This window comes from Mugil cephalus, chromosome 1 (genome assembly GCF_022458985.1).
Source record: "Mugil cephalus isolate CIBA_MC_2020 chromosome 1, CIBA_Mcephalus_1.1, whole genome shotgun sequence".
Classification (NCBI taxonomy): Eukaryota; Metazoa; Chordata; class Actinopteri; order Mugiliformes; family Mugilidae; genus Mugil; species Mugil cephalus.
This window is the reverse complement of record NC_061770.1, coordinates 27,176,001-27,194,620: the sequence shown is the minus strand read 5'-3', so window position 1 is coordinate 27,194,620 and position 18,620 is coordinate 27,176,001. Positions and strand designations below refer to the sequence as shown.

The following is an 18,620-nucleotide window of genomic DNA, read 5'->3' as shown; positions in this document are numbered from 1 at the left end:
ACGCACCGTTGCTTCATCTCAGTCAGAACCAGAACCAGGACCACGACCAGGACCAGGACCAGGACCAGGATCAGGATCAGGATCAGGATCAGGATCAGGACCAGGACCAGAGCCAGGATCAGGACCAGGACCAGGACCAGGATCAAAATCCCACATCCAGTGACTGACGTCCAATCAGATCAATGATCATTGTTATTGTTATTCTTCATGTTCATTAAAGAAAGTTCTGCTGAAACTGGAGCCGCTTCTGTCTGAATGTTTCTGAACATTTCCAGAATAATGCTGTGGTTCTTTTTCTTTTCTCTTGTCTTTTACGATTTATGATTATTATCACCTCTTCTTCTTCTTCTTCTTCTTCTTCTTTTTCTTCTTCTTCTTCTCTCATTTATTTTAAGGTTAATAACAGAATCAGGTTTGTTTTGAAACTGTGATTAAATTCTGATTATTAACCAGCACCAATATGTTTTTGAGTATAATACATTTTCTGTGTGTATTGTTTGTTTCATATAATGAACATAAATAAAAGTCATCAGTGGTTTTATTATTATTATTATTATTATTATTATTATTATTGGTGTATTTATTGTGTTAAATGGTCCAATTAGATCAATAAACCTCTGTCTTATTTTTACAGACTTCAGAGCGGACCCTGAACGTCTCAACATCTTAGGTCACATCTCGCGGGACTTCGCTGCCCCTACGCTGTCTCGTTGACCTCATGTCGCCGCAGATCTCGCGGTGTTTGGAAGCTGACGGCGGTTGGAAATGGAGTCGGAGGGGGCGGGGTGCAGCGGGAGGGAGCAGTGATGTTTGGAGGCTTTTTTTTAATATAAAATTATTTATTTAAATAAAAATGGCCGCCGTGGAGAGCGGAGAGGAGAGACTGTAAGTGGGTTTTTACATTTTATCCTCCGTTAAAGCGTCGCCGCTGCCGCCGCCCCCGTCCGCCTTTTCCGAGCCTTTTCTGTCGTGTGTTTTATTGAAGTAAAAGTGCGTTGATTTTTACCCCGGCCTGTCTCGGCGGAGCGGGGTTAGCGGGAATACGTCACCAACTTACTGCTAAGTCTGGACTTTAGCTTTTTAGCTTAGCTCGCTGCTAGCTGGTTAGCAAACACACAGTGTTTTCGTGAGAGAGAGGGAGAGAGAGAGAGAGTTCACACACACCCCCACTACACACACACACATTAGCCTGCTAGCCTACACTAGTCATTAGCCTACTAGCCTACACTGCTCATTACCCTACACTGGTCATTAGCCTACTAGCCTACACTTGTCATCACCCTACACTGGTCGTTAGCCTGGTAGCTTACACTAGTCATCATCCTACACTTGCCATTAGCCTACACTCATCATTAGCCTACACTTGTTATTAGCCTATCAGCCTACACTGGTCATTAGCCTACTAGGCTACACTGGTTATTAGCCTGCTAGCTACTCAACAACAACACAACCACACAACAATGACAACACAACAACAACAACAACAACAACACAACAACAACAGAATAATGACAGTAAATCAGATCACAACTATACAATCACACAATAATACATTACAACGACACACAACTACAACAATAACACAATAATAACAACTAGCAAGAGCTGTAATGTTACAGTTTAAGAACAAAACACAAAACCTGAATTTGAAATTAAAATAAAAACTAGAATATATTTTTATTCTAGTTTTTATTTTAATTTCAAAGTCCTGTTGAATAGACAAAAATGTATGAAATATTCTAAAAACAAATTCCTCACAGCTTTTAACAGAACTTTTCATCCAGTGCAGAACTAACAGGTCCAGAATGAAGCCCCGTTCACTTTAACCCAGGAACCATATGTGGTTCCTGGTTCCTGGTTCCTCTCAGTGAGGTTTATTGTCATGTGGTTTTCATTGAGCCAATCAGAGAAGATCCAGGAAACATCCTCAGGTCTAATCAGGGTCTAATGTGGTCTACAAGGTCCCCCCTCTGACCTGGTTTATTAGGAACCATGAAGAAGAACAAGTGTCCTAATGTTTCTAATGTGATGATGTTGATGATGTTCTAATGTGACAAATACATGTTTACACTAGTTTAAGGACCAGGAACCAGATATGAGACCAGGAACCAGATATGAGACCAGAACCAGATATGAGACCAGGAACCAGATATGAGACGTTCATTCATCTGGATTTAACTTAGGAACATTAAAAAATATGAAAATTTTCACAAAAGTAAAACAGTCTTGTAATGTCCTACAGTAAAACGTTACGGTTGTAATTTAGGATGTTTCCAAGTATTTAAAGTAATGATCTGTAAAGGCTTAACTTCATACTGGGGCTCAATCCCCTTTAACATTTGTTTAAAACCAGTGTTTCCAACAACTGAACAGGTTCTTAGATCCACTGCTATAAAACTGTGATGGTAGTTGTTACAGCTTCGTCCCGTTCTGAATTTCTCTGGAGAGGCTGTTTGCACTAGCATGTTTTTTCTTAGCGCATCGTAGCAGTGATGTTAGTTAAGAAGTTTGTCGTGTTGTCAGAAACGTTCCTGATCTCATCTGTCCTCGTTTTATCCACTCGTCTTTCTCGGTTGCGATGTTTAACCAGGAAGCCAAGGTGTTCCCAAGAACACAGTTATTTACTGTAATGTTATTGTTTTTATTTATTGTTTTCACTGTTATTTAGGTTGAGTTGAGTTGAAGGAGACTTTAGCGACTTTAGCGGAGGACGGACGTGTCCTGATATTGGGACCATGATGCTAACAGTGCTGATGCTAACAGTAGTGACCAGACTGATGTGGTTCCAGTGAGTTTTTAAGTAGCTTAGCATCCTTAGCTCTATAGCTGCATGGATGGAAGTGAAGCTTCAACATGTCTGAGACCAAACGTTTGTTAAAGTTTGTCTGGACTTCACCTCTAAAGATGCAACAAGGAGGAAACACCTGGAATTAGATTCAACATCTGACCACACATAGCATTAGCATTAGCATTAGCATAGCATTTTATTAAAAGATCAGAGATGTAGCGTCTCTGATGAGACAGACCCAACGACACTGGTTCATTATTATTATTATTATTATATTGGTTCATTTATGTCTTATTTAAATCGTTTAAATTAATATTCTGTTCAGCTTCCACATCACAAGTTGCCTTGCGCCGTTTTGGCTCCGGCATCAGATAAAACCTGGACCAGACTCAGACCTACAAGGGAACGTGTTGAAGCTCTGGTTTATTGGGCGGCCAGAAAAATAAACACACACACCTTCCGTTCCAGGACGTCACCCATGTACGGCCCCGTGATTCAATACCAGCGCCAGGCCGTACATTTTCCCTCCAGCTTCATTCAAAACACCTCTTAGCTTGTCTTTGTCTTGGTTTGTCCTGGTTTGTCTCCAGCTGTTAGCCGCGTTAGCCCAAGTGCTAGCAGAATCCCCGACTAACGTATGCTTGGCTTGGTTCATGTGCTGTTTGAAGCTGGAAAGAAAACTGTGATGATACTTTATGTGTCTCCACTGGTCCCTCTTGGTGTCTTTGTCCTCAAATGTCCCATGGAGAGGACCAACGTGCTGTTTAGCGTCTTCCATCTTTATGGGTTGGTTCTGCTGCCTGTCACTACCGGATCAGCTGGTGCTAACGCTAACGCTACTTGGACAAACTGAGACACGTTCACAGTCGTTCTGCTGCAGACGCTTCATTAATCACATGAATCATGTTGGTGGATTAATCCACGTTAACGCGTTAATTTTAACAGCGCTAGTGTTGTTCTGTGTATCGGCCTCGTAATGAATCCAGATGTCGTGTTTCCAGACTCTCAGTCTGATGCAACTGTCTGAAATAAGTTTGGTGTAGTGATGAGTGATGTAATGTTAACAGGTGCACCTGCACCTCTTCTCCACAGAGAGGAGCGGGGAGAAGGTGAGGAGGAGCCTGTCGACCCCCAGGCCCCCACCAGAGAGAGGGAGAGGTCGCACAGCAAGACCAAGAAGACCCGCAGAGAGCGTCGCCATGCCGACAGGGGCTCCGAGGCCACGGCTTCAGCGGAGCAACAGGCGGGGGCGGAGTCAGAGACCCAGGTAAAGGCAGGAGGAGGAGGCGGAGTCATGGAAACCAGACAATATGACATAACCTGGGATGATGTTGGGCCACTGAGCTGCTGTCATGTCCCTTCCTGCCTGCAGGTGTCGGAGCCGGTGGCGGGCCCCTCGGACCCGGGCTCGGCCCTGGGCTCGGAGTCGGCCGGGTCTCCCAGGCAGCGGCGCTCCATCATTCGGGACCGCGGCCCGCTCTACAACGACCCGTCGCTCCCCGAGGGCTGGACCCGCAAACTGAAACAGAGGAAGTCCGGACGCTCTGCTGGGAAGTTTGACGTCTACCTGATCAAGTAAGCCACGCCCACCCTGGCGGTTTCCGTGATGAGATGGAGTTAAAGCGCCAAATGAAGTTATTTTGTTTTTGCAGCTCGGAAGGAAAGGCCTTTCGTTCCAAGGTGGAGCTTATTGCCTACTTCCAGAAGGTTGGTGACACGACCACTGACCCTAATGATTTTGACTTTACTGTCACCGGGCGTGGAAGCCCCTCCCGCCGCGAGAAGCGCCCCCCAAAGAAACCAAAGGTTGTAAAACCGTCGGGGCGAGGTCGTGGGCGGCCGAAAGGTACCGAAGGCACAGATGCTGAAAGTTGACTTGGAGCCGTGACGTCACACTTCCTGTTCCTGAGTGTTTTTTTTTTATCTGTGCTTGGGTTTGAGCAGGAAGTGGGAAGATGCGGCAGGCTACAGAGGGCGTGGCCATGAAGCGCGTGGTTGAGAAAACGCCAGGCAAGCTGCTAGTGAAGATGCCCTTTGGGAAGGCAGAGTCGTCCGGCTCCACCTCCACGGCCTCAAAGGTACGACTGGTGTCTCAGGTCAGAACGTATTCAAGTAGACATGACGTCCCGGCGTCAGGGCCTGTAGCTAGAGTTCACATTTAGTCAAAGTACTGACCGGTGTTGATGCTTCTCGTTGATGTGGTGATGCCCCTTCAGGTGGCGTCTCCGGCCCTGGTGCCCAAGTCGCGTCCTGGCAGAAAGAGGAAATCTGAGCAGGAGCCCCCCCCGCCGCAGACCGCCCCCAAGAAACGAGGCCGGAAACCGGCGTCCGCCTCAGCAGCGTCATCGCCCGCCACAGCGTCCACGTCCTCCGCTGCCGCCTCCGCGAGCTCGGCCGCCGGGAGCTACGCCGCGGCCGCCATCTTAGCTGCCGAGGCCAAGCGGAGGGCGGCCAAGGAGTCTTCCACCAAACCCGTGGTCCAGGAAACGGCCCTGCCCATCAAGAAGCGCAAAACGCGGGAGACGGTGGAGGAGGCGGAGAGCGTTCCGACTCCAGCGGCTACGACGGGCGAGCCCGGGAGGAGGCCGACCACGGAGGAGGCCGGCGCGGCCGAGGGAGGCCCGAGCTCCGAGCCTCGGCCCGCCTCCTCCGAACACGGCCAATCACAATCACAGAAGCAGCCGTCTGCTCCAGACGACGGCCAATCACACGGACACAAGGCGCACAAGGGGCGTAAACACAAGGAGAAAACAGGAGTCGGATCTGGAGACGGAGGAAGTCGAGGGGACGAAGTACGTGAAGACGTGGGCGATAAGGGGGGAGGAGGAGGGGGAGGAGCCGTGAGGAGTAGCAGTAGCAGCAGTAGCATTAGCATTAGCCCGTCAAAAAGCCACAAACGGAAGGAGCGACCACCTCACAAGCACCATCACCACCACCACCACCACCACCACCACCACCGTCACCAACAGTCTTCAGCCTCCACGTTGGATCAGCCTCCTCCTCCTCCTCCTCCTCCTCCTCCTCCTCCTCCTCCTCCAGTCTCTGGACACCCAGCTCCCTCCAGCCAGTCCAGACCTGATGTTGAGCCCCAGACTTTGACTCAACTCCCCCCTCAACACTCTCAGCCCCAACAACCGCCGGCCCCCAGACCACAGTCCCTGCCTGACCCTCGGCCCCCCGCCCCTCAGCCACGCCCCCCGCCCCCGCCCCCGCCCCCGCCCCAGTCACAGGGCCAGACCCGATACCCGGCGCCCCAGTCCTCCCCCGCAAGACATGTCCAACCCCAGCCACGCCCCCAACAGCCGCCAACGCACCCCCACAGTCAGGCCTCCAACCAGAAAGCCCAGTCACAGCCGGTCCAGGCCCCGCCCCGCACACAGCACGCCCCGCCCCCCCAGCCCCCGTCGGTCCTGCCCCTTCATCCGCCCCAAACCAGGCATCCGCCGCCACAGACCCAGCCCCCCCCCGCAGCGCAGCCTCAGACCCAGCCTCGCCACTCGCCTCAAAGCCAGACCCAGCTCAAGGTCCAGTCTCAGCCCCAGGTCCAGCCCCAGGCCCAGGCCCAGGCCAGGACCCCGGCCCACGTTCAGAGTCAGGCCCAGTCCAGATTCCCGACCCAACCTCAGTCTCAGTCGCAGCATAGGACCCAAGCCCAGATGCAGCATCAGCCGCAGTCCAGGCCCCCGGCGCAACCGCAGCCTCCAGCCAGGCACCAGCTCCAGACTCAGTACAGACCCCAGCCCAGACAGTCTGTGTCCCAGCCGAGGCCGACCCAGTCCCAAGCACAACCACACCTTCAGCGGGTTCAAAGTCAGCTCCGCCCCCAGTCCCACGCCCCGCCCACCAGGCCGCATGTGCAGCACCACCCACCCCACCCACCGTCCTCCAGTCTAACCAGGACCAACCTCGCCCCTGCTCAGCAGAACCTGAGCGAACAGCCCCAAGACCTGAGCACCACGCGGCCCGGCAGAGGAGGACCCGCCCTCCCGAGCCGCGAGGTGGGCGTGGCGGAGGGGCGGGGGGAGCCGGCCGTCACGCCGGAGAGGAGGGAGGTTCTAGGAGGGGACAGGGGGTCAAACAGCACCTCCAAGCCCCCCGGCTCCACGCCCCCCGGGCCTCCTGGAGGAGCCGGGGCCGGGCTCGTGCCCGGGGCCGATGGTAGGGCCCGACTCCGGGCGGAACCAGAGGCCGCCGGGGAGGGCAGGGAGCTCAGAGACATCGTCCCCCAGTCGGCCGTCCCCTGTCCCAGCCGGGAGGAGACGGTAGAGTCACGGACTGCCGTCTCTGAGAGGGTCAGCTGATCAGGATGAGGAGGCGTTTGGTTTTTACACTGTTTTCAGACAGAAGGGAAGCGGCTCAGAGCTGGAAGGACTTCACGGCTCCGACTCGGCCTGGTTCTGTCTGGAGACGCTGTACAAGGTCAACCTGGGACGGATAGAGACTTTTTCTAGGAAAAACTAAAATGAAAGGAAAACCCGATAAAAAAGTGTGTGTGTACATATAATCAAAAGGCAGCTGTCGTGTCCCGCTAGTCTCCGTGGGGAGGGGGGAGTAGTTTGGAACTAAAACGCTTAACAACTCATTACTCTGAAGGAACCGTTGCTTCCTGAATATAACCTGTTCTTTTTTTGTTTTGTACTTTGATAGTTTTTGTTTTGTCTCCGTTATCCAGCTTTAAACTCTGATGTTATTGACTGACAGTCCCCGACCCGACCCCCCGTCTCCAAAACCTTCTCCCTGACCCGACTGTCCCCCTTTTCTGAACCTGGTTCTCGACTGAAAGCCTCAGAGGTGAAGTGGGCGGCGGTTTGCACCTTAAGCCTGTTTCTTAGACATTTATTTTCTTGCCCGTTTTCCATGAAGCCCTCGTTCTCCAGCCACTTCCAGGCAGATTCTGACCTGAGACTCTGGGACAGGATGATTCCTCCGATCAGACTCAAACAAATCAGACCTCCTCATTGGTTCCTCAACTATTCCCAACAAAGCAACTCGTTCTTCCAGGGTTCTTCCGTTCAGGTCTTCATGAATTTGTTTGTTTCGGTCGTCGTTTGTTTCCAAAGGAAGCACTTTTTAAGTCAAACCAAACCCACTTCTCCAGTAGCTTTACTTTAGTTTTTTTTTTTTTTTTTTTTTGTGGGAAAAGACTCATTTTTATTGTGTCTTCATGTTGAATGTCTGGAACAGTTTGCACTCCTCCAGTTTGTACAATCAACCGCCTGCATGTCGCCCAGAGACACCGCAGGTCTTCAACCGGAGCGCATGTACGCAGAGGTCGGACCGCCCGGGACCGGGTCCGGGACCGGCGTCCGGCCCGGGACCGGCGCCCCGTTCAGCTTCAGGTGGACTTAGATTCTGCCGGTTGCCAACATAAAGTTCTGGTAAAGTTCAACTCAGTTTAATTTCTATAGCGTCACAAAATCAGGCCTGAAACCTCCAGAGCAGCATGAAGGAAAAACTCCCAGAACCAGAACCAGAACCGGGGCTGGGTGTCATTTAAACATTTTGATACCAGTACCGATACCGGTACAGATATCCTTAAAACGATACCGATGTAGTACTTCATCCGATTCTTTATTTTTTTTACTTCGATCAGCTGTTGGGATGTGGAGCAGCGGTGACATTAAAGGTTTTTACGCTGATACGTTTAGAAAATGATGAAATTACTGATATTTTTATAACTGAACAAACCTGCACAACGAGGTATTATCTGTCATCACAGCCATGAACCGTCTCCTCATCTTCTCGCCCTGTTTTAGACCTTGACACCTGAGGTTTGGTGACGTTTTCTAATTCAGACGCTGAAATAAAAAATGATGAATAAAATATTTAAATTAATTCAATTAAAACGTGTTTTAACTTTAGAAAATATAAACACAAATAAATGAATGAATCCACCAAAATAAATATTGGTTCATTCATTTAGTTCAGACCTGTTCAGTCTGATGCTTCCAGGTCCTGATCAGCTTCGTTCTGCTTTTGCATTTTTATTTCCCAAAGCGTTTTTATTTCTGCTCCGAAGTTTGAGGAGCAGAAAATCACAGGAAACGTGAAACGAAAAATGCAAAGACAGCATGAACGTAATCGAGCTGAAGCTGCCTCCACCTCTGCGTACCTGACTCCACCCGCCCCGTTCGCTTCATGCAGAAAAACCAACGTCCCTCCACAGGACTGGACCGGCGCCAACAGTAACCAGCCTCCATATTGCATGTTCCAGAGTTTAGTGCCTATAATATTGTGCGTCTTGCCAGGAGCCACCATGTCAGCGAGCCATGTTGTGTTTCTAGATTAGTAGTGATGTGTGTGGTGACTTCATAGTTGCTAATGTTGAGGATGAATATTCTGCTTTTACTCTGGTTGGATTCAGTGGAAACTTCAATACACTGTCGCTGTAGACAAACTAGTTTTTACCTGTTTTCTTATTTTTCTTTCTAACTAAAAGCGTTTCTGTCCCCTCACCTGTGTCGACTCTTTGACTCCCGAACACCACAGAGGACGGAGAGCAGCAGCCTCACCCTCCTCACCCTCCTCACCCTCATCCTCACCCGCCTCACCCTCCTCCCCCTCATCCTCACCCTCCTCACCCTCATCCTCACCCTCCTCACCCTCACCCTCCTCACCCTCATCCTCACCCTCACCCTCACCCTCCTCACCCTCCTCACCCTCACCCTCACCCTCATCCTCACCCTCACCCTCCTCACCCTCCTCACCCTCCTCCTCCTCACCCTCATCCTCACCCTCACCCTCACCCTCCTCACCCTCCTCACCCTCACCCTCACCCTCATCCTCACCCTCAACGCCTCACCCTCCTCACCCTCCTCACCCTCACCTCACCCTCCTCACCCTCCTCACCCGCCTCACCCTCCTCACCCTCCTCACCCTCACCCTCACCCTCCTCACCCTCCTCACCCTCCTCACCCTCACCCTCCTCACCCTCCTCATCCTCACCCTCCTCACCCTCACCCTCCTCACCCTCATCCTCACCCTCCTCACCCTCATCCTCACCCTCATCCTCACCCTCACCCTCATCCTCACCCTCATCCTCACCCTCCTCATCCTCACCCTCATCCTCACCCTCATCCTCACCCTCATCCTCACCCTCACCCTCATCCTCACCCTCCTCACCCTCATCCTCATCCTCACCCTCCTCATCCTCATCCTCACCCTCCTCCTCACCCTCCTCACCCTCATCCTCACCCTCACCCTCATCCTCATCCTCACCCTCATCCTCACCCTAATCATCCTCACCCTCCTCACCCTCCTCATCCTCAACCTCACCCTCATCCTCACCCTCCTCACCCTCATCCTCACCCTCCTCACCCTCACCCTCTTCATCCTCACCCTCCTCACCCTCATCCTCACCTCCTCACCCTCCTCATCCTCACCCTCATCCTCACCTTCACCCTCATCCTCATCCTCATCCTCATCCTCACCTTCACCCTCATCCTCACCCTCATCCTCACCCTCATCATCCTCATCGTCACCCTCATCCTCACCCTCATCCTCCTCATCCTCATCCTCATCCTCATCCTCATCCTCATCCTCACCCTCATCCTCATCCTCACCCTCATCCTCACCCTCCTCATCCTCATCCTCTTCTGCTCCAGATTAAACAAAGCTTCTGGTTTTTAACCTCTCGTCATCCTATAAACTCAGTGATGTTTAACGAACATGTTGCAGCTCATTCATGGTCTCGGCCTCTGAAGTTAAGTCAGAATCTCTCTCACTGGTTTAGTTCTGGAATCAAAGCTGGAAAACAGTTAAAGAATAACCGGCTGTTTGATAAAAATGTGTTGAATCTTATAATGACTTTTATCAATGAAACCAGAAGAAAATGACGTATTCCATCATGCAGCATTTATTCAAACACAGCTGACAGAGTCCAGAGCTCTGATTGGTTGATGAAGCTGCTGCTGTCACATAAACCATCACTTCTATGATTCATTATGAACAGACACTGAGTCTGGACACATTCACCAGTAAAATAATTCTTTAGACAATAAATCAAAGAGCAGATTTCAGACTGACCTTCCTAAAGCGTCCTGGAGCCAGTGGAGACTGAACGTGGACTCATGGGATCCGGTCTCCTGGTCCTGAGTGGAAACAGGACCAGACGAGATCAGAACCAACAACTCGTCAAACAGCTGAAACTCAAAGTGAACAGCCACAGACACGTTAGAGAAGCTCCTGGTTCCTGTTCTTAGATAAATAAACTAACAAATAAATACTTTAACTCCTCAAAACAAACAAACCTGTTCATCACGTGACGTCACTGAGGACAGAGGTCGCCATGGTAACCTGGTTTCACGTTCAGCTTTTATTTTTATTTCATCTGCTTCGTCCTCTTCCTCTGAGACAAACTAAATAAAAATAAACACAATAAAACACACGTGACCTTGACCAGGTGTAAAATCCCGGCTCTCTGATTGGCTGAGCTGCAGACAGGTGAAGATGGCGGCGGCCGTGGCCACGAGTCTCCTGCTGGTTCTGAGCGGACTCTCTGTCGGTACCGACCCGGACCCGAACCTGGACCCGGACCGGGGCAGGAGGGAGCTGCAGCGCGTGCGGAGTCTCGCCGCTCAGCCTGGATATGGAACCTGTTGGTCGCGAGCTCTGCAGCACCTGGACACGCGCTGCAAGGACATGACGTCAGAGAGCCAGAGCCGCGTGGCGCTCATGTTCACCTACTGTCACCTGAGCAGGTAAAGCACGAGCTGCTCCATCATCATCCTCATCATCCTCATCAGGAAGAGGATCTTCATCTTTAGAGGCACTTTAAATAACTGCGTTACAATTAACGTTAATTAACATGATGAATGTGATTAGTGAAGCATCTGCAGAAGAACGACTGTGAACGTGTCTCAGTTTGTCCAAGTAGCGTTAGCGTTAGCACCAGCTGATCCGGTAGTGACAGGCAGCAGAACCAACCCATAAAGATGGAAGACGCTAAACAGCACGTTGGTCCTCTCCATGGGACATTTGAGGACAAAGACACCAAGAGGGACCAGTGGAGACACATAAAGTATCATCACACTCTGCAGTAGTAGCTTCTGAAAATGAGGGACGGGGACAAATGTTGGTTAAAAAAAGACACAAAAAGTTGTTGAAACTGTTGAGTTGTGTTGAATGAACTCGTTCAGTGCAGATTTATTCTCTTCTTCCTGGAGTTTGATCATCAACAATGAAACAAATCAATACAGATTAAACATGAAGAAGATTTAATCTGATTAATCTGAATTAATCCACATCAACCTGAGATTAATCTGATTAAACATGTTAACAGTTTGACAGCTCTAGTTTAAATGAACATAATCTCTGATTGAGCGTCTTCTGTCAGCTCAGGCAGAGATTTCCCATCATGCCCTGAGGGGTCAGAGGTCAGCAGGTGCACCCGGTCCATGGACGCCGTGGCCTTCAACACCTACACAGAGTTCTTCACACACACTCACTCCATCTGCCACTTCCTCCAGTCTGAGGCCTGGCAGAGCCGAGCGCAGAACACCATGTACAGGTGAGCTAGCACAGGTAACACCATGTACAGGTGAGCTAGCACAGGTAACACCACGTACAGGTGAGTTAGCACAGGTAACACCATGTCCAGGTGAGTTAGCACAGGTAACACCATGTACAGGTGAGCTAGCACAGGTAACACAACGTACAGGTGAGTTAGCACAGGTAACACCACGTACAGGTGAGTTAGCACAGGTAACACCATGTACAGGTGAGCTAGCACAGGTAACACCACGTACAGGTGAGTTAGCACAGGTAACACCACGTACAGGTGAGCTAGCACAGGTAACACCACGTACAGGTGAGCTAGCCCAGGTAACACCACGTACAGGTGAGTTAGCACAGGTAACACCACGTACAGGTGAGCTAGCACAGGTAACACCATGTACAGGTGAGTTAGCACAGGTAACACCATGTACAGGTGAGCTAGCACAGGTAACACCATGTACAGGTGAGTTAGCACAGGTAACACAACGTACAGGTGAGTTAGCACAGGTAACACCACGTACAGGTGAGCTAGCACAAGTAACACCACGTACAGGTGAGTTAGCACAGGTAACACCACGTACAGGTGAACTAGCACAGGTAACCAGGTAACACAACGTACAAGTGAGCTAGCACAGGTAAAACCACATACAGGTGAGTTAGCACAGGTAACACAACGTACAGGTGAGTTAGCACAGGTAACACCACATACAGGTAAGCTAGCACAGGTAACACCACATACAGGTGAGCTAGCACAGGTAACCAGGTACAGGTAGATTAACAGCTGTGTGTATGTGTCAGGCTGACGGAGAGCTCAGAGGGTGTAGCTGAGCAGCTCCAGTCCACCAGGCGGATGGCTGAGGACCTGATGGAGGCCCAGAGCGCTGCCTTACAGGTGCAGCAGGAGATCCTGACCAACGGGGAGGAGCTGAGAGTCACCCTGAGAGACTCTACTGAGGGTAAACCACAGCCAGCCTGATAGACTGTACTGAGGGTAAAGAGACTGACGGTGTTACCTGTCCCAGGTGTGAGGGCGGTGTTCTCTGAGCTCAGCAGTGTCTCCAGGGAGCAGCAGGTGGCGCTGTCTGAACTCTTCAACAGAGTTTCCTTCCTGCAGAGTTTCCTGTTGATGGAGGCCCACAGCCTGAGCTCCTGCTGCTACAACGCTGCCGCTCTCTGCACCTCCTTCCTCATCACCTCCACCCAGCGCTCCTCCAGAGCCAGGTAACCCCGCCCCCTCCTAACCTGGTAACCCCGCCCCCATCTTACCTGGTAACCCCGCCCCCTCCTAACCTGGTAACCCCGCCCCCTCCTAACCTGGTAACCCCGCCCCCTCCTAACCTGGTAACCCCGCCCCCTCCTAACCTGGTAACCCCGCCCCCTCATTACCTGGTAACCCCGCCCCCTCCTAACCTGGTAACCCCGCCCCCTCCTTACCTGGTAACCCCGCCCCCTCCTAACTTGAACATTTCATGCCCTCAGGTTGGTGTTGTTGAGTTTGGTGTGTTTGAATTTCTACCTGGAGAGAAAGATCTACGAGTTTGTGATGAGTTCTGATCATCCTGAACATCAGCACATGGTCAGTGGGTTCAACGCTTCCACTTCTCACCCGACGCTTCGACTTCACACCTGACGCTTCGACTTCTGACGCTTCGACTTCTCACCTGACGCTTCGACTTCTGACGCTTCGACTTCTCACCCGATGCTTTGACGCTTCAGAGCTTTCGCTGTGTGCAGGAGCTGCTGGTGGTCTACGTGTCCCGGCTGCGGTGGTCCTCACTGGCCGTTGGACTGTCCGTCCTGGTGCTGGTCTGTCTTCGCTACAGGGACCCGGTCCAGCAGAGTCTCCAGGTGCTGGAGCAGCTCAGAGAGACTCAGAGGAGCCTCCAGGAGGCGCTGCAGCACGCAGGTGAGTCCAGTCCACTTCCTGTTGGAGGAGGACGAGGGGACGGCTGATGGACGTCTGTCTGTCCCCCAGAGAGGATAGGACAGCAGGCAAAGACGAAGAAGACGGAGGACACACGGCTTCACGTGGAGGTGAGAGGACGTCTATAACTGGTCAGAGGACAGAGGACAGTCTGTGGATGTCTGATCACATGTCTTTCAGGGACAGAGGAGAAGGGATGAGACGCTGAGGAGGACAAAGGACAAAGGACAAGAGGAGGAGGAGGAGGAGTCCAGCTGTCTGTCCCTGTGGACGGACCACTCTGACCTGTCTCACCTCTCATTCCTTGGTCAGGACCTGTCTCTGTCTCCTGTCTGTCCCTCTGTCTCTGTCCCTCAGTAACAGTGTCTGTCCTGCAGGGTGGAGGACGGACAGTGTCCTCAGCAGCACCATGAACTCCACTGTCACCTACGTTTCCCAGAATGCATCAGTCCAGAGTCCAGCCAGACATCTCCCCCTGGTGTCCTCGTCGTCCCCTCTGGTCTACAGCGTCCCAGTGGAGGACAAACAGGACAAACAGGTGACTGGTTCGTCCAATGGACACACGCTCTTCGTCATCTTCATCATCTTCATCATCATCTTCATCCCTCTTCCTCCTCCTCCTCCTCCTCCTCTTCCTCCTCCTCTCCTCCTCCTCCTCCTCCTCTTCCTCCTCCTCCTCCTCCTCCTCCTCCTCCTCCTCCTCCTCCTCCTCCTCCTCCTCCTCTTCCTCCTCCTCCAGCCTCGTTACAGCCTGAGGAGCAGACGTTCTGAGCGTCTTCATCGTTGAGACGACGTCAACGTTTCTTTTTATTTAAAACAGTTTTTTTCTAAATGTCAATAAAGTATTTTTAGATTTAAAATCGTGTCTCAGTTATTTAACGTAAAGTTCAGGTCTGTTCTTCTGGTTCTTCTGGAGAACCACTGGTGTTCTTGGGCTCCTCGTCTTCATCCATGACCCAGTTTCTCTTCACATTCAGCTCATGGACTCATGTCCTGACATTTTCTTTCAGAGTTCACTGGTAGAATTCACAGTTCATTGGTCCATCAATGATGAGCAGATGCAGCAGAACAGGCCCAAACCAGGACATTAGCGCCCCCATGTTTCATGGAGGGATGAGGTTCTGATGCTGGAATGCAGTGTTGGTTCATCTCCAAACATTTAAACCAAACTATTCTACTCTGGTCTCATCTGTCCACTAAACATTGTCCCACATGTTCTTTGTGGACAGAGAGCAGTGTCTTTGGTTGTTGAGTGGATTCATCAACATGAACATCAGCCAATGTGAGAGAGGCCTTTAGCTGCTTAGAAGTTCCCCTGGGTTCCTCTGGTTCCTCTCCCACTATGATGGAGTGATGTTTGTTGGTGGACCACTCCTGTGGAGGGGAACAGTCGTCTTCAATCTGTCTGACTCTCTGTGGATTATTTGTGGCTTCCAGACTCTTTACAGATGGTTGTGGAACCTTTTCCAGCCTGATGAGCAACAACAACTCTTTTTCTGAGCTCCTCACAAAGCTCCTTTCATCTGTTGTCATCACACACTTCAACACAAACATGAGACAAATCCCTGATTTATAGAAACTGAACCAGGACCTGAACCAGGAACTGAGTCTCACTACATTGATGGAAACACGTCTGGACTCTGGTTTAATCTCTGATATGTAATATTTACTCATTTTAGTGAATAACTGGTTCTATCTTTGTCTTTCCGGATGTTTTTTATTTTTTTATTTTTTTCCTGGTTTGTTCTGTGGACTTATTTTCAGCTCCTGTGGTCATGTTGTCCTGTTCAGTCCAAATTCTGGTTCAAAGGGAATCAAAGGTGTTAAATATGTACATCTACGCATTAACCAGCAGGTGGCAGCAGAGAGGTTTTAAACTCAGATCTTTATTATTATTGTTCTACAAACATATTCAACTTGCTCACTAACATATTACAAAACAAATAGAATGAATCCAAATGCAACGTCTTTCCAGCAGCTTCACGAAGGTGAACAAGAAAAATAAATAAGTAAAAATTAAAGAGAAAGAAGAAGAAAAAAGAGAGTAAATAAATAAGGAACATAAATATCATAAAAAGGGAGTTTTTACAACTCAAATAACAAATCTACATTCATGCCATTAAACTGATCTGGTTCTGGACCTGGTTCTGGGTCTGTTTTTTATCTGGTTCTGGGTCTGGATGAACAGAGCCGGGGCGGGTGGAGCCCCCTGGTGGCCGAGAGGCTCTGACAATATTTAACTTTTATCAACGTGTAGAAGAAGAAAAGCAGCTCAGACTGTTTTCCTTCTGCTTCACGTTTCAGCCTCAGAAAAACAGACGGAAAGAAAATGAGAAACAGACCACGAAGAGGAGGAGGAGGAGGGAGGGGGGCTGGATCAGATGTCTCGAGGAGGAGGAGGAGGAGGAGGAGGAGGAGTTGCGGTGTCGGTCTGCAGCTCAGATCAGACTTTCACACAAAAGCTTGAAGCTGCTGAGAAACGACGAGCGACTGTTTGGACAAACTCAACGAACTGAAAGAGGAAAAGTCTTCAGACGGAGTCAGACTGAAGGAGGAGGAGGAGGAGGAGGAGGAGGAGGAGGAGGAATCTGGGAAAGAGGAGATCCAGAGCTGAGTCTGCACATTCTGCAGTAAACTCCTGGAGAGGAAGCTCCAGTCAGACGATGGGTTTGAGTGTTTGACCCGGATCCTGGTTCAGTTTTTCCTCGATAACCAGTCGATTCGTCCGATTGAGTGAAAGCAGGAGATGGAGACGAGGAGGTCCGGACCAACGTTTCCACGAGGAGCGATAGAAACGAGGCGAAGATGGGAGACAGAGGGGGAGGACGAAGGAGGGTGGAGACACGTCTGACCTCCACATGGCTTCAACCAGAGACCGGATTCTGGGAGAGGACTCCTGAGATCTGACTCACACAAAGACGCTTCAGCAGAAATAAAATAAAAACACAGGAAACATGAGAACAAACTGAAACAAACCGACCCTGACCCTGACCCTGACCCCTGACCCTGACCCTGACCTGACCTGACCCTGACCCTGACCTGAGGACAGGTGTGGACCCTCGTACCTGTCCAGGTGTCGGGATGCAGCTGAACCGACCTCGCAGCGCCCTGTTTGGTTTCAGCCTTCCTCCTCCTCCTCCTCCTCTTCCTCCGTCTTTCTCCAGTCAGTTCAGCACCATGAGATTCTCCTACCACCTCACCAGCAGCAGCTCCACCCACAGGACAGGTGAGTGCACTGCAGCCTCCAGCGTCTTCGTCTCGATCTGGTTCCAAGTTTGCCACCGTTTTCTGTCTGCGTGGTGGTTTATTTTATTCACTTAGTGCATTTATTTTCTTTTACAGTGTATTTAGTTGGACCGGATCATGTTGTGGTTGGTCAGTGAATCGTCGTTTTAAACCGACTGCGTTAAACTCAGATTTAGTTTCGTCTCATTTCGTTTCTGAGTTTCAGTCACTGACAAGGAAAACAAAGCAAAACAAAACCTCAGATATGCAAATAACCAGAGTCTGGTTCTGGTTCTGGTTCTGGTTCAGGTTCAGGTTCAGGTTCAGGTTCAGGTCAGTGAGACGATTCATTACATTAGACTGAATGTGATTAAACGTCCCTCTCAGGTCACATGACGTTTCCACATTTAGCTTCAGTGGCTAAAGGGTCATGTGATGCTGTTTGTAGAATAATCCAAAGAAACAACCAGGAACTAAACTGCTGTTTACTAGAGTTAGACTCACTTTCAGGGGAAAGTTCCATGTTTGAGTTCCTGGTGCTGGTTCCTGGTTTGAGTTCCTGGTGCTGGTTCCTGGTTTGGGTTCCTGGTGCTGGTTCCTGGTTTGGGTTCCTGGTGCTGGTTCCTGGTTTGAGTTCCAGGTGCTATGACGACTTCATCGTATACAAACCTTCACTTCATCAACAATTAATCGATTTAAAGTTGACTGCGAAGAACACGAGGAACCAGAAGATGCTTGTTGTCGGACTTTGATCGGAACCAGAAGGAACTGGAACAAGTTTAGAAACAACAGAAAAGAGAAGGAATAAAGAACTGGTTTGAGTCTGATCCTCTTCATTAGTGTGGAGCGGGCGAACGAGGCAGGAAACCACAGACAACGTGGCAGAGAGAGAGGGAGATTGACAGATGTTGGCTTTGATAATGATGCAGCGGCTCCTTATGTTTCATGCTCTAGCGCCACCTACAGTAAACAGGAAGTCAATAAAGGTTAATCCTCAATGTTTTCATGGCTGGTTTAGTTCTGGTTTCACACCATGTCCGCTAATGCTAACTAGTTGCTAGCAACTAGTTGCTAATGTTTGCTAGCTGCTAGTGTTAGCACAGTTGCAGTTGCTAGCGATAGCTTTCTCATCGACGCGTTCGTCAGGTTTTTAATGTTTTTCTTCCTGGCTGTTGTTTGCGTAACCTA

At 50.2% G+C, this 18,620-nt stretch overlaps 3 protein-coding genes across 4 annotated transcripts in view; all 3 read left to right on the top strand.

The window, feature by feature from the left end:
* Positions 1-744: 744 nt before the first annotated feature.
* On the top strand, positions 745-9,243 carry mecp2 (methyl CpG binding protein 2). The gene is made up of 6 exons (XM_047585813.1): positions 745-885; positions 3,881-4,055; positions 4,161-4,363; positions 4,441-4,634; positions 4,733-4,866; positions 5,005-9,243. Exons 1-6 carry the CDS (start codon positions 854-856, stop codon positions 7,087-7,089), a joined length of 2,823 nt encoding a protein of 940 aa, XP_047441769.1. The 5' UTR covers positions 745-853; the 3' UTR covers positions 7,090-9,243.
* Positions 9,244-11,067: 1,824 nt separating this feature from the next.
* LOC125009243 lies at positions 11,068-15,067 on the top strand. 2 transcript variants are annotated; one of them, XM_047586990.1, is made up of 10 exons: positions 11,068-11,487; positions 12,123-12,296; positions 13,082-13,239; positions 13,306-13,504; positions 13,763-13,859; positions 14,018-14,189; positions 14,259-14,317; positions 14,388-14,514; positions 14,585-14,745; positions 14,947-15,067. In XM_047586990.1, exons 1-10 carry the CDS (start codon positions 11,237-11,239, stop codon positions 14,992-14,994), a joined length of 1,446 nt encoding a protein of 481 aa, XP_047442946.1. In that variant the 5' UTR covers positions 11,068-11,236; the 3' UTR covers positions 14,995-15,067. The 2 variants fall into 2 exon arrangements, with proteins under 2 accessions (XP_047442946.1, XP_047442954.1); XM_047586998.1 differs by having other exon boundaries at positions 11,349-11,487; positions 12,128-12,296.
* A 1,981-nt stretch (positions 15,068-17,048) lies between these two features.
* fgd1 (FYVE, RhoGEF and PH domain containing 1) overlaps positions 17,049-18,620 on the top strand; it is a 17,132-nt gene continuing 15,560 nt past the window's right edge. The window contains exon 1 of the mRNA XM_047588816.1: positions 17,049-17,433. Coding sequence (XP_047444772.1) covers positions 17,289-17,433 — 145 coding nt within the window. The 5' untranslated portion in view covers positions 17,049-17,288. The remainder of the gene's footprint in view (positions 17,434-18,620) is intronic.